At 68.9% G+C, this 15,015-nt stretch overlaps 1 protein-coding gene across 1 annotated transcript in view; it reads right to left on the bottom strand.

Moving 5' to 3' along the window:
* The window catches only part of LOC119095112 (serine/threonine-protein kinase N2), a 129,428-nt gene that overhangs the window by 52,656 nt on the left and 61,757 nt on the right, over window positions 1–15,015 (bottom strand). The window contains exons 3-5 of the mRNA XM_037217999.1: window positions 11,069–11,175; window positions 7,090–7,276; window positions 4,234–4,394 (exon numbers count right to left, since the gene is read on the bottom strand). Of these exons, the coding sequence (XP_037073894.1) occupies window positions 4,234–4,394; window positions 7,090–7,276; window positions 11,069–11,175 (455 nt within the window). The remainder of the gene's footprint in view (window positions 1–4,233; window positions 4,395–7,089; window positions 7,277–11,068; window positions 11,176–15,015) is intronic.

The raw sequence follows: 15,015 nt of genomic DNA, 5'->3' as shown, positions 1-15,015 counted from the left end.
TCGGGCCGAAGCGAATCGGCTTGTGGGTGCGTCATCCTCTCCAGAAGCGAGACCAAGCCGTCCCGACTCCACTCGTCTGGGCGAAGTGCGGCATTCGGTCCCGACCATCGCACTGCGCGGATCCGAGTGCCCGAATCGAGCGTCAGTACGCGCGCCAGATCGCTGCCGACTGACCCGACTCCGCCCGTGGGGAGCAGCACTCCCACTGACCGGGGCACGCGCCAGGCCACTTCACAGGTCAAGCACGCCAGCCCAGCCGTTCGACGCGGCCGGCCCTGCCGGCGCAGCGAAGGGGAGCAGCACTGTACCCAGAAAAGCGGGCCACACCGCGGCCCGACGTCTAGCCGGCTGGATGTCTTGCGCCAGTCTGCAGCATCCCTTAGCAGCATCCTTTCAGCCCGTCACCAGCTTCTCGTGCGCGACGGGCGTCCACGGGACGTTTGTCCACGGGGCGTCCACGCCGTGTTTGTTTGTCTTGATGACGATGGGTCGGACGGGGGGAGGCCCGATTACGCGTGGCGTTGTGACTCAGCACGCCCGTCACAGCTGTCAGCGATGTCGGTGAGACCGCTGACACTCGATTCCCGAACCGACTGCCAATCACACATCACCTCGTCCGTGTAGTACGTGCTCTATCAGCAGAACACCATTATCATAAATGGCCCGCAGCAACCGTGACACGCCGCCGACAAGTGCCGAACGCCGACATCGCTGTCGAGCCGTCGCCGTCGTTACGTTCGCCAGTGCAGTTGCCGTGCTTTCTGGCCGGGGCGGTGACCACTCAGCAGCTGCTCGGTTGGCCCTGTGGTTCAACTCCCACAGAAAGGCCACGACGCCACACCCGTTACAGCGTGCCCGACCGAGTCAGCGAGTCTTCGATGCCACGAGCTTCAGCTGGGGCGGGGTTTCCAGGGACGCGCTCCGTCTCAGCAGGTGGGATCCAGTGCTGTCTGTTCGTCGTGTATCAGAGAGCCGGGTTTGGTTTTCTATCCTCTCTCTTTTGCTTCCTTACTAAGGAAGGAGTTAAAGCCCGCTGTTCATTTACTCATTCCACTGCCACCAATCGTACTCTACATCGGCCGGTCGCGTCCAAGTCACGCCCAACATCGGCCCGTTCACGCGCCTCCGTATTATGAGGTGAGCACTGAAGGATAGCAGACAAGAACTTGCGGCCTTCTGCTGTGTGTGGTGAACACCCGTATCTCTTGAGTCCCGGCGACCCGCTTGGAGCTAGCCCAAGTCGACTGGCGCCAGCTGACTGAACGCTGAACGCCGTGACGCCCCTACTGACGATCCCTCCTCTGTGGCGGCTCACTGGCGGCCCTCTCCGCTCGCGGCGCCCGCCCCAACCGGCAGTCCTCGGCTCGGACCCAGAACTCGCCGTCGGCAGAGCCGGGGTCGGCAGCGCGCGGCCGATGCGGCGGCGGCGGCAGTTCGACCCGCGTCCCGGACGGACAGCATCGCCACGCCGAGCCGACGCCACGCGGCGGGCTGGCGGCGGCCGCGGTCCGCTCCCGGCTGTCACGGCACGCCGCGCCGCGCTCGGCGCCTGACGCTGCCTCCGCGGCCGGCTCAGCATCGCGGCCCGGCCCGCGGCGGCGGCGCGCCTCCGCCCAGGCCGCCACGCGGTCCCACTCGCCGCCGCTGGCCGCGCGGCCGGCCGTCGCCTCGCTGGAGCGCCACTGCAGGTCGCCGAATCGCGGTGAGCGGCCGCCGGCGCGGCGCGGCAGCGAGCACCACCGCCGGCCGTCGGCCGGCGCGCGCAGCGTGCCGCCCGACGCGTCGCTGCTGTCGCCGTCCGTCTCCGAGCCCGAGCAGAACACGTCCAGTCGCACCGGACGCCGAGCGCCGCGCGGTGGTGAGCGGCGGCGGCGCGGCGTGGACGCCACCTCGCCTCGCCACGAGCCGAACGCCGCCCGTAGCGACGAGTCGTCGGACAGCCGCGAGCCGCCGCGCTTAGCGCTAGACCGCTCCCAATCGGCGGCGCCGCCCGGCGGCGGCCGGCCGCACCGCGCGCAGACCGGCGGCCCGGCCGCGACGCAGCTGCAGCGCGAGCCGGCGCCTGGCGACGGCGGGCCGCGGTCAACGCGGCGCCGCTCGGCCGGGCTGAGCGCGCGCGACCGCCGCCGCCGGTCGTCCACCAGGCCGAGCTCCTCACTTCCGGCGGCGAGTGGCGGCTCGGCCGGCCGCCGCCGTCGCCGCGGAAGGTGCACCAGCACACGGACGCCGTCGCCGGCCTGTTGTGGACCCCGCGGAGGCGGCGGCGGCGGCGGCGGGGTCCGCCGGAGCGTCTGCACGCCGACGCTGCGTCGGTGGGACTCCGGCGGGCTCGAGAGCCCCAGCCGGCTGCCGGGCGTGCCGCACTGTCCGGGCATCTCCTCCGGCGCGTGCCGTCCGGGCGCCGACCGGCCGGCGTCGGCGCTCTCTTCCCACGAGCAGCGGAGGCGGAGACGACCGGCGGCCGACGGACAGCTGACAGCCAGCTCGGCTGAGAGACGGCGCGGGCCGGGGCGGGACGCGGCCATCGCCCCGCCACCACCACCACGCCCTCCTCCTCTTCCTCCCCGAGCGGTGGCCTCGGGGAGCCGTCCTCCTCCGAGGACGTGTCCTCCGGGGACGTATCCTCCCGCCGCCGCCGCCGCGCCACAACTGCCGTCCGCGTAAATAAGCGAACCGTCCGGCGGCGGGCCGGTCAGCTGACCCACGCCCCCTCCCTCTCCGCCGCAGGTCTCGTGCCAACCAGCCCGGCACGGGCGCGCGATCTTGTGGCCTCGCGGCGGTCGTTCACCCCCGCCAATCACGCAGCTGAGGCGGCGTAATAACACTAGTCGGCGCCCGATGGCCGCCCCAGAGGCGGCAGAAGCTTTGAAGCGCCGCCCGGGCGTGCATCAGTCGCCCGGCACCGCCAGCGTCGCTGGCGGCCGCAGACGCCGGCGGCGCCAACGCAGCGGCCGCGCGCTGCCAGCCGCGCCGGCGGTGACACCTGTCGGCGGGCGCGGGAAGCCCCGTCGGTGGCCGGCCGGCCGCTGGAGCGGCGCCAGACGAGCTTCGTGCGCCGAGAGCGGCCAGCCCGACACCAGACCGGCCGACGATCGTGCGATGACGAGCTCACGGACTGTTTGTGTTGAGGCCGGGCCCACGGCCAGTTTTGCATCAAGAAATATTAGACCGCGGACGTCAGTACGGCCTTCTTGGCGAAGATGAATCCGGCGCAAGTCAAACCAGTCGCTTCCGTTGCCAAGGGCGGGCTTACGTCATTGCCGCACGTTGCAGGCGCGACGTCTTCAGTCAAACACCAGGAGCTATTTCCGGTGCGCGGGGCTATGAGAGTCACCGCGTGCTGCCCATGTCGCCGACGCCGTGCCAAGATCGCCGCCAAGTCAAACACAACCACGCCCAATCGTCGCAGGGGATCGAGATCGCCCCGGGCTCCTGCCCGCCACAGCTGGAGGCACCGCCCCGCGCAGCGCGACGGACGAGCGGCCGTCGCACGGACTACAGCTTCCCCCGCCGGCCAACAGGTGGCGGACCGCCCGGCCGGGCTGCTGACACGGCTCCCGCCGCGCGCTGATCGGCTAATGAGACAACGCAAACAGAGCGTGTTTATGTTTGGACATGTCGCGTGGCGGTGGTGGCGGCGGCGGAGCTCGGTCCACTTCAGACCGGCACGAGGCGGGGCCGACAGCTGCACGAGACCGCAGGCATCCGGGGGAGGAGGAGGGGAGGGGGAGGGGGAGGGGAAGGGAGCAGGGGAGCGGCACCACCGCCAGAGGAGCGGCGCCAGCCGGACTGCGGCAGCCCCCGCTTTTGTTGGGAGATACGGGCTTAGTGGTCGGCACCGTACAGCACAGATCCCCAATCAGACGGAGGAAGCCGTCGGAATTGCTAACGGGATGTATGGAGAAGCCTCTAGCCACGAAGACCTCCAAAAGAAGCCGACATTACCTATCTGCGGGACCTAATCACGGAGCCTTTCCACGTTCAATACAACTCCCCTGCATCGCACCAAGCATCACTGGAAGTCGATCTTTGAACCAACACAGCGCTGACCAGCCAGGCTGCTCCGAGTGCTGACCTCCAGCAGCGCCGCCCGCCTCCGCCTCCCAGGGCACCACTGCTCCCGCGGTGCGAAACTCCACACGGTCACCAGCGTCCCCTGGCTGTCCCTCCCACACCTCAGCCCCACCGCGCAGCACCCCCTCCCCTGCCCGCCCGCCCGCGCAGTCGCCTCACCTCCTGGAGGGCCTTCTTGTCTGTGACCTTGCCGCTCTGGAGCAGGCGGATGGCATTCTTGGCGCCGTCCATGACGGCCGTCTCGATGCGCAGGTGGTGGCGCAGCTCCTCGATACGCACATCCAGCGGCGTCAGCTGGCTCGACTCGAACGCCCGGTCCACTGCCCGAGGTCAGGTCAGCGGGTCAGGCAGGGACACCCGCGGCCAGGGGTCAGGCTGGGGCGATATGGGCCACGCCGGGGCGCAAGGACCGGGGCTCGCGGGTTCAGAGGTCGAGCCGGGTCACCGGCCCGCGGGCAGGGTTCAGCGGGGTGGGGGAGGGGAAGACGCGCGCACACGCTGTCTGCAGCGCTGCGGTCCACAAAGTGTTGCGCCGACCCCAGCATAATGCGGTTAACGTGAACACTGCGCCTGACGTCCCCGCAACACAGCGCGCCGACGCGTGGGCCGTGGACACCAGTGCCCGGCCCTGGCCCGGACACCACACAAACAAACACACACAAACACACACACACACATCGTCTGACAGCCATGGAGCGACCGGCACAACGAGGGGAGATCCCGGGCGCGCGTGTTGAGCGCGGCCGATCGAGAACAGGGTGCCCCGCCGTGACGTCACCGGGACCCACGTGACGTCACCGTCGGCCGGTGTGCGCCGCCGGCCCGGTGCCGTCCGTAACACGGTAGCGGCACGACAGGCGCACGGAGTCCGGCGCCGGTGGCCGCGCGTCAGTCGGCTGTCACGCGACGGCCGCTGCACCGCCGCGCCGCCCTCCAAGGACGGAACCGGCCGTGCCGCGCCGGCAGACGCCGCGCAGACGTGCCGGGCGGCGCGACGCCAGCGTGCTGCATCGCATCACGAGCGAGCCAGCGAAACGGCCTCTCTGTATTCACCGCCGACTTCAACGACGTGGCTCATGCATATTCTAGGTTCAGGATGGTAACTAAGGGCATTTTTTTGCGGACTGTACGGACAACGCTCCAAAATTACAAATGGTCTTAACATGCAAACGCTGAGAAATGCATTCAACGAATTCCATGTCTGTCATCGGTTCCTTCCATGCTTCTTCCCATATCGATACCCAATCTCAGAGCATAGCAATACCCAATCTCAGAGAAGAATTCAACTGGAGCTTACTCAAACTCTCGTAGCCGATCACCACATCCTGTGCTCATCTATGGCCTTCACATAACACTGAATCGTTCGCAACGTTCGTAACGCAACGTTCGTCCGTCTCTTAACGTTTTCCGTTCATTCTCCGCATACTAAAATGCTCAACATTGCTACGAGCACCCATACCAAAGAGCCCACTGTCGCGTTCCGTACTAAGCACAGTCAGCGCTCTTCAAAGTCAACCCCAACCCTGCCGACTTTGTATCTGTGACAGGTCGCCATATGCCCACATCCACGCTCCCGCCGCCACCTAACGTCCCACACCGAGCGCCTCCACCCACAGCCATTCCCTCCTCCTGCGCCGCCGAGCCGGTGTCTGAACGGCGGCCCCGTCGGGCTCTGCTCTTCTGACCACGAGTGGTGCGGCTCGACGGCCCCTCCTCCGCCGGCCGGACCGGTGTCCGCGCGGCGGCCCCGTCGGGCTCTGCTCTCCTGACCACGAGTGGTGCGGCTCGACGGCCCCCTCCCCCCTGCCCGCCGAGCCGGTGTCTGCGCGGCGGCCCCGTCGGGCTCTGCTCCTCTGACCACGAGTGGTGCGGCTCGATGGCCCCCTCCCCCTGCCCGCCGAGCCGGTGTCTGCGCGGCGGCCCCGTCAGGCTCTCTGCTCTTCTGACCACGAGTGGTGCGGCTCGACGGCCCCCTCCTCCGCCGGCCGGACCGGGCGCCGCGGACGGCGCTGGCCGAGCCGAGCCAGGTAAGCAGGGCCGGGCCGGGCGGCGCCGACTCGGCCAGGGAAAACCCAGCCGAGCGGCGTCAGTCCGCCTGCGGATTCGCCCTGTACCCGGCGGCCGGCCCGGCCCGGCCCGCTCCGGCGGTCGGCGGTGCCGCCGAGCGCGGACAACGTGCATCACGGCCACTCGGCCGGCGCCAGGGAGCACGCGCCGGTAAGGCCCGGCCAGCGGTCCGTCAGCCGGCCGACGCCAGGGAGCACGCGCCGGCACGGGCCCGGCCATCGGTCCCTCGGCCGGCCAGCGCCAGGGGGCACGCACCGGCACGGGCCCGGCCATCGGTCCCTCAGCCGGCCGGCGCCAGGGAGCACGCGCCGGCACGGGCCCGACCACCGGTCGCACAGCCAGCCGGCCGGCGCCGCCACACACGAGGTGGCCGCTGAAGGCAACACACGCTCACGGCCCTGTCCAACTCTAAAACTAAAAAACTTGAAAACGGACGCGACCGCCTCCCCCTCTCTCAAATTATCATCACCGTTCGACGTTTCCCTGTGGTAAAAGTGGCTCGCCGTCCCCTGTAAAGCCCCTGGACGCCTCCTCCAACACCCCACCGCCATCCCCGGTAACACACCGGCGGCCCGCACAGCCTGCTAATCCGCCTCGTCCGCGGAGTCACACGCGCACGTTGTGGGTCGCACGCGCACGCGATGACGCTACCGAGGTCCCGCTACCGAGGTCCCCACCTCGCCCGATACCGGCGCCCCGGCCATCAGAGCAGCCCTGACAGCGGCCTGCGCTGAAGCCCCCGCTATCAGTGAGTCACGCTCAATCAGTACAGACATGCCCTGAAGCCGACATCGCCCGCGTGCCATGCCAAATCAGTATCGCCCGCCCAAGCCGCCACTGAGTCACACACAATCCGTACACGGTCGGCAGAGTCCACGGCGAACACGGAAGGCGCGGAAGGGCCACTCCCCTCTAGGCCAGGGGGGGGGGGGGGGGGCAGCACGTTACCCATGGAGCGGTTCTCGCCGCTGGAGCTCTGCGCCACGTTCTGGCTCAGCTTGTTGATGCGCATCTTGATGTAGTCGATCTTGGCCTTAGCATCCTCCAGCATCTGGTGGGCGTCGGCCAGCAGCTTCTTGCTCTGCTGGCCGCCGGCCGAGTACATGCTGATGAGGTTCTCGGCGCCCTGCTTCACCTGCGGCCGGACACACGACGGGGAAAGGTCAGCACAGAGCGGCACAGAGCGGCACGGAGAGCACACGGTCGGCACAGAAACCTCGACACAGCACGACCCTCGGCACGCAACAGCCGCACAGAGCGGTCGTACAGAACGTTCGAGCTGACCAGTGGACGTTGGACGGTCGCACAGAGCGTTCGAGCTGAACAATGGACGTTGGACGGTCGCACAGAACGTGCGCCACCGACGTAACCGGCACTGTCAGCTGACGGAAGCATGACAGATGGAGCCTGCCACTCCGCGGAGACCGCGCTGACCGCTATTTCCGACGGCGGAGTGGACGGAGTTGTGCGCGATCACACCCAGAGGCGGACTCGAGACTCCGTGTCTGCTCTAGACGCTGTCGGCAGTAGGGCGGCCCCGCTAGGACCGAGACTCGAGACTCCGTGTCTGCTCTAGACGCTGTCGGCAGTAGGGCGGCCCCGCCAGGACCGGGGCTCGAGACCCCGTGTCTGCTCCAGACACTGTCGGCACTCGGGCGACCCCGCTAGGACCGGGTACCGCTCCAGCCGCCGGCTCTGGGACCGACCGCCGCCGGGACGCTGCTCCGTTCCAACCGTTCCGTGCTGAGCGTTCTGTTCTGACAGATACTGTGCTGACTGTTCCGTTCTGACTGTGCTGCGCTGACTGTTGTGTGAACGGTATGGCGTGTGACAGTCACACCGGAAGCGCTACACGGAACAATCACCGTGGAACAGTCATTCAGTGCCACAGTGTCACACAGCAACAGCAGGCGCAGGGGCGGCGACGGGCCGCTCCCATCAAGACCGGGAGCTGCATTTCTGTGGACAGATCAATGATGTAGACACGACAGGCCGTATCAGCAGTATCTGCACGACTGGCGTCATGAGTTGGCAAAGTTGGCAGCGGCTTGAGCGGTGGCGAAACCGACCCCACCGACCACGCTAACGACGCCATTCCCAGGCATCACCAGAAGCACCGGCGCCAAATTTGGCGTCACAGCCGGCATCGCTAATGGCAAAGTACGCGGCAATCCGCATCATGGCTGCTGCCTCATTAGTATTGGCAGCGTCAACGGCCACCCTGCCGGCAGGACGCCGGTGGGCGGCCTCCAAACAGACCCAGCCGGTCCCCGGACACGGGAGAGCACGGAAGTGGCCGGTGGCGCAGGCGCGCGACCGGGCCCGGACACGACAGCAGCCCGCGTCTGACCCCAGCCAGAGTCACAGTCGCCCGGGTCAGGCGGGCGCGGGCCGGACAGCGAGCGTCGGCTCCGCTGGAGGTGCGCGGACAAGGCCGCGCCGATCGCTCCCGCGCCTCGCTCGATGCGGCGGAACCGCCGCCAGCTCGTACGGCGGCGCTGCGCCGTTTGTAGGGCCATATCCCGGCCACCGTGAGCGTTACCGGCCGCCGCGAGCGCAACCGGGTCGTAAAGCCCGCGCCGGGACGGCCTCCCGCCGGCTGCCGGCCGGCCGTCCGCCACGGCTGACGTCTCGCCCCTCCGCCTCGCCTTCACACCCCAACGCTGAATAGTGAAAAACATGCATTTTACGTGCCTTTTACAGGCGGCCGTGGGCCGGCGGCGCCAGCGCTCGGCGTCCGGCCACCGGAGGGTCCAGAGTCGGACCGACGAGGCTGCGGTCCAGCACACACGGGCGCTCAGCCCCTGATGCCCCCCGTGAGACCACACCGCGCGAGGACTGCCCGCCTGCGGTGCGACGCACAGGCCCGCTCCAGCCGCCACCGGCGCTCAGCCCCTGACGCCGCCGGTGAGGCCACACCGCGCGAGGACTGCCCGCCTGCGGAGCGACGCACAGGCCCGCTTCAGGGGTGAGTGTCGCCGTCTCTCTGCCGTGGACCGCGGCGGCAGAGGTCCAAACACCGAGGTCATGACATCAGAAAGGAAGGCGTCCGACGTCGCTGCATGCGGACGCGCGTGCCCGGCTCTGGGGTCTGACCGAGGCGCACGCTCCCGCCGCCGACGCCGACGCTCTGCGGCGCACGGCGCACGCTGAACAGACGGGATGACGGATTCTGAACGAGGGAAGAGGTTCAGAAATGAAAACGCGAAGTGCATTGGACGGGGAGAGGGAGTGTGGGGCCGCACGCGCGCGTCCAGGAAAGTGATGAACCACAGGCGCGGACTGGAATAATGAGAGTGGTGAATGGCACGCATGCACGCATTTAGCGGCTACGAACAAAGATAAATATATCTCCCTGGGAAATATGCAACTGATAATGTGCAGAGCATAAAAGGCTGAGAACAGATCAAGCGGAAAGCCAATAGTCTGCCTCTTACAATGCCCAACGGAGCTGACGTCTGCGCTGACGTCTGACATGGTGGCACTGCGGCTCGACCTCACCGCATTACCGCCGGCCCTCATTCCCAGCTTGCGAAACGTAGCGGAAGCCGTCGGCCTGCGGCCGCCGTCCCAGCAGCTGCTGCCGGCCGGGCCAGCCCCCGGGGCGACGCGGCGCCCACCTGAACAGCCGGCCCGGCTGGGAGCGGCACCAGTGACCCGGACAGGTCAGCTGACCCGTGACCGAGCCGCCGAGGCGTGCCGGCGGGCGCCGCTCAGCCCGCCACCTCGCGGACGCCGCCGCAGCTGTCGAGCACGCCGCGCCAGCTCGTCGGCGGCGCGGGACTGACACAGGGAGCGTGGACGGCGGGCCGGGGCTGGGTCCGCGGCGGCGCCCCGGCCACCGCCGCTGCCGGCGCCGCCGTTCCGCCGATGCCCCGCATCACCGACGGACCACGGGCGAGACGGACACGGGCCGGGACGGAGTTCGCCTCCGCACCAGTACCATGCGGCAGCCACTCAACCGCATGCAAGCTAACGGTGTCGCAGTTTTACGGACCACCTCGGCGCGCTGGCGGCGGCGACCGGTCGCCCCTCCACTCTCGGCGCTCGCGGCCGCTGCGCACGGTGGCGGCCAGCGGCGCCGCCCGGCCGCCTCCTCCAGCCCCACACTCCGGCGGCAGCAGGGCGGCACCGCGCGGCCGGCGCCGAAACACGCGAGCGACCCCGGCCGGGCCATCAGATAGCCTCTGGCCGGGATGAGCCTCCACGCGACAGCGGCGGCGGCGGCTGGCACGGGAGACACCAGCGCCGCGCCCGGCAACAGCGGCGCCCGCGCCTCCGACGGCGGCGTCCCTCTCGCCCGTCCGCCGCATAACACAGCGCCGATTAAGCGCCGCACAACTATACCCCAGCCTATACAGATCCGCTGCAGAGACGCCATAGATCAGCGGCTGCCCAGCTCCTCCCATTCAGACGGCGCTGCGCAGCGCGGCCCGACCCGGAACGGCGCGGCGCGGCGCGGCACGGCACGGCACGGCACGGCACGGCACGGCACGGCACGGCACGGCACGGCACGGCACGGCACGGCACGGCACGGCACGGCACGGCACGGCCGTAGAGAGCAGCAGCGGCGACATCAGCGCCTGGGCACAGCGGCGTCGCGGGCTCGCGGCTCGGCCGGGCTCCGTTCCGACCGGCCGGACGCCTCCCGGCCGTAGGCGACCCACGCCAGCGCGAGGCGACTGGCGCCGCGGTGCCTCGGTGCGCCAGCTTGTGCTGGTGACAGCCGACTTGAGAACACTTCCAGCTGCACGACACGCTCAGTGCAAACACGCCATGTTTCGTTGAAGCATCGACAGTCTTTGACTGTGTCCACACGAGCTCACCGGCGAACGGAATGCCGCGCTCACCGATGACATCTGCGTGCGTGCGTGCGTGCGTGCGTGCGTGCGTGCGTGCGTGGGTGCGTGCGCGTGCGCATGCTGACCTTCATCTCGATGTTGAGCTGGCGGCCGAGGCTGCGCAGGCGCTCGTCGGTGGTGGTCAGCGGCTGCTCCTCCAGCTGGCTGTCCCCCAGCGGCGACATGGGCGCCTCTGCAACAGCGGCCGCGCCCGGGCGTCAGTCGGCGGCGGAGGTGGCACGGGGGGGGGGGGACCGCGCCGGCCGTCGGAGCGGAGCCTGTCGTGACGCCGGACGCGGCGGACGGCAGGCCGTCACGCTCCGCTGCCGCAGTAACGGCGGACCGATCGGTCGGCGCCGCAGCGGCGGCAGCGGCGGCGCTGCAGGACGCCGCAGCTCGACAGCTGGCGTGTACGGCCCAGCGACCGCGCCGACAGCTGAGAAAACAGTGGCGGCGACTGGGCGGCCGACAGACCAGCGACGGCTAAACACACACCAAACACGCAACAGGCTCACGCCAGCAGAGGGCACAGAATGCTGTAATACGTCTCACTAAGCTGAACAGGTCAACGGCATCCATACGGCGAACGTAAACCAGAACACTAAGTGTACAGGCTAACGTACATGGTTCGCAGACACGCGGGTCTCACGCAAGAGCAAGGTCGCGTATCTCTTCGACAACAGCACACTACAGATCCAACTCCAACTCCACCTCCAACTCCAACAGACAACACGCAACATCGGTTATCACGATGTGCCTGAACGCGTCTCAGCGATCTGTTGCACGGCTCCAGCACCACCGGCGCCCGGCGCCGACTCGCCGCAGATAGCCGGTGTCGGCAGCCGGCGGCGGGCCGGCGGCGCTCGGTCGCCCGAGCCGCGACCGGCGCCTTCCCTCCGCGCAGAGACGATTACGGGCCCAGCTGACGCCGAGCGTGCCGCTGAGCGTGGGAGACCGGCCCATCGCCTGATCTGCGCCCCGGTCGAGTGGCGTCCTTATTACCCGCCCAACACCCGAGGAACAGCGGGGCGCCCCCGATGATGGGCATCTTAATTGTGTTGGCACCAGACCGGTCACCGGCATCGGCCGGCTGTGCGGCTCATGCTGTGCGGCTGTGCGGCTGTGCGGCTGTGCGGCTGTTCGGCTCATTCACGGCCGGTCGCCGCAGACACCAGCCGGCCCGGTCCGGTCCAAAAGCCGATTCATGCGCCCGCCATTCACGCCGTTTCCCGGTCGCCGGCCCGGACTCGAGTCGCGCGCCAAGTCTCCGCCGCTGTCCGCGCAGAGCACCACAGTGTCGCGCCATCCACGGGAGCAGAGCCTAGCGTACGTCTCGTGCATCGACGGCTCGCAACACGGCGGCCCGCGCCGCTCCACCCCTCCCACGCCTCCGCCCCGCCGTCTGGAGGCCACGCGGTCGTGACGCTCCTCCAGACGTGACGCTGGGCGGGCGGTCGCGCCGCGCCGGGGAGTGCTGACAGCGCGGTGACGTCACCGATCGTCAGCGCCGCGTCCGGGCCCGACCGGCTCCAGCTGCGGTGGCCCAAGGGTCGTGCGGCACGTGACGAGCACGTGACGGCGGGCGACAGTACGAGCGCCGGCACGCGGCGTCACCGCCGGACGGTCGGACGGCGTTTGAAGCCGAGGCACAGTCGGTGGTGGTTTACCGCTGCCGATCAACTGATCGGCAGCGTTGATCAACTGATCAACCGATCGCTGATCAACGGTACTGCTGCCGAGACCATGCGCGCACGCGCACAGAGGCCGGAGAAGATCTATCGTATCTAACGGGCATGCCGCACGCGGAACAGGGCCGGCCGTGGGCGGCTTTCCGTCTGGCGCCCGATGGCTTCGTCTTCAGTCCGTTTTCACCCAAGCAGCGCGTGTGGCATCGCAGGTATCACACCGATGATACAGTGGTATGTAGATGATATAGAAGTAGGCCATTCGTACGTACATAACGCGATATGGCTGTCCGTATGAAGCCAAAGTGGCACGTAAAGCCATTCGCTCCGGGAATCTACGATCAATGATGATTTTCATTTTCTTACAAGCTTCCGGGAAGGAAAAACACGTGCCGCATTAGACAATCCCGGTGCTTTAGTTTCTCTTTGACCACACCGAGCACCCACCCCACGCTGACCACCCAGCCTCAAAGTTCCCTCCTCGCAATACGCTGGAGAGTCCTGGGCCACGCCGCCGCCGTTCTCCGGCGCCGGTTCCCGTGTCCCGCCGCAGCAGCGGCGCCCGGGTCTCCCGGGCCAGGTGCGAGCGGGGCCGGCCACCACCGACCGCCCGGTGTCAGGCCGCGGTCGACCCGCCGGCCGCCGGCGCTCGGCGGCGGACGCCCGGTGCCGCCGGCGGCCGCAAGTCGACCCCGTTCGCACCAGCCGCCGTCGGCAGCGGCGAGTCCAGCACGCGGCTGGGGAAGCGATGACGACAACCGGCTACACTAGGGACTTCACCACGGGTCAAAATCCAGAGGGATGGCAATTCTTTTCAAGTTCCTCTCCCTCTCCCCAGCGTGGAAGGAGCACCCACCTTCGCAAGTGTGGCGACACCGACCACGTTCCCGGTCGCGGCCCCACCCCTGGCTACGCCCGTGGTGTTCCGCGGGGCGTCGCCGGCTGACCCGACGTCGACCCGGCGCGCCGGCGCCGCCGCTCGCGGCGCAGCACCGCACGCCGCCGACCACCAGCCGCATCGCGCCGCCCATGAATGACAAAAGATGCGCCAAATATCCGCCGGCGTGTGAAAGTGTATGCGGCCGCTGCGGCCGCGGATGCGGGATGCGGGCGGCTGTCGCCAGGCCGCGCCACGTTCGCCGCAACGGGCGAGATGGGGCGGAGGGGGGGAGGGGATGACGCGCGATCAAACGCCTGCTCCCGCTTCGAGCGGCTAGCCCGCAGCGAGCGCTGCGATCGTTCGCGAATTATGATCAGATGGGGGGGGGGGGGGGGGGGGGCAAACTCCTGTCGCCCAGCGTCGAGGCACGACAGTCGCCTCGTCGGCAACGGGTGTCCCGGTTCACCGCGCCGTGGGCCGCCAGCTGAGACCGGCGTCCCTTCCAGACGTCCCGCCGGCCGCGCTGCGCACACCGGAGCAGCGCCCCCCCCCCCCCCCCCCCCCCCAATCAGCAGCGCCGCGCTGCTCTGGAAGGCGTCACAGCTGAGCTCCGTCGGCGTGGGCCGGCGCGATAATCCGATTTCCAGACCGCACGGCGGCCGCCTCGCGAGCCGTGCACGGGCGATGACGGCGGAGGAGCAGCGGCGGCCGCGCGCCGCCGACCGATCGCTCACGACGGCGCCTCTGCCGCCGCCGGGCGCCGTTTCACTCTCTCTCCGGCCGGCGCCGCCCGCCCCCAGCCGACATCCGTCCGTCCGCGCCGCCGGCCGGAGGTCAACCCCGACGACGGCCGGCCGGCTCTCACAAATCGAGCGAATCCGCGTGATGGATGTGCCGTGGCCGCGCGGCGCACGCGCCCGGAGAGCGTGCCGCATCTCCGGGGAAAGCGAGCCAGGTCGCCACGGATCGCGGCGCGGAGCCTGTTTCGCGACTGCGACGGCCGGCGAAAACAAACACGGCGCCGGCCGGGCGTGCGGCCCGTGCTGGGGATGTTGCGGCTGCGTGCAGACATGCGCCATGAACGCTCCACGTCATAACCAGCTGGTCACGGCCAAACCAGCACAGCGAGACGAACAGTATTCCAGGGCAACGGCTCGTCGACAACGCCCGCTTATGTGATTGGAGCTGCAATCGAACGCGTGCTTCTGCCACCGATGATGATGACGATTCGGGCTTTACGGAGGGAGCGCCGGCTACCCAGGTAATATGGCGCCCAAGGCTACTGCCCCCACCCGAGAGGTTACGTCGCAGCGTCCACACTCGTTGCGCAAGACGTGCGGCGTAGTGTGGCGCGGCCGTGCCGGTTCTGACGCCCGAAACACCCCGCTAACGAGTCCAGCGGCTGTGACGCAGTGGCAGCCTGTTACCGGTCCGCCGGCACCTGGTCAGCCGCATGGTTCTGACGCCC

Source organism: Pollicipes pollicipes, unplaced genomic scaffold (assembly GCF_011947565.3).
Source record: "Pollicipes pollicipes isolate AB1234 unplaced genomic scaffold, Ppol_2.1 Scaffold_4219;HRSCAF=4965_pilon_pilon_pilon, whole genome shotgun sequence".
NCBI classification, from domain to species: Eukaryota; Metazoa; Arthropoda; class Thecostraca; order Pollicipedomorpha; family Pollicipedidae; genus Pollicipes; species Pollicipes pollicipes.
This window is presented reverse-complemented; position numbering and strand designations above follow the sequence as displayed.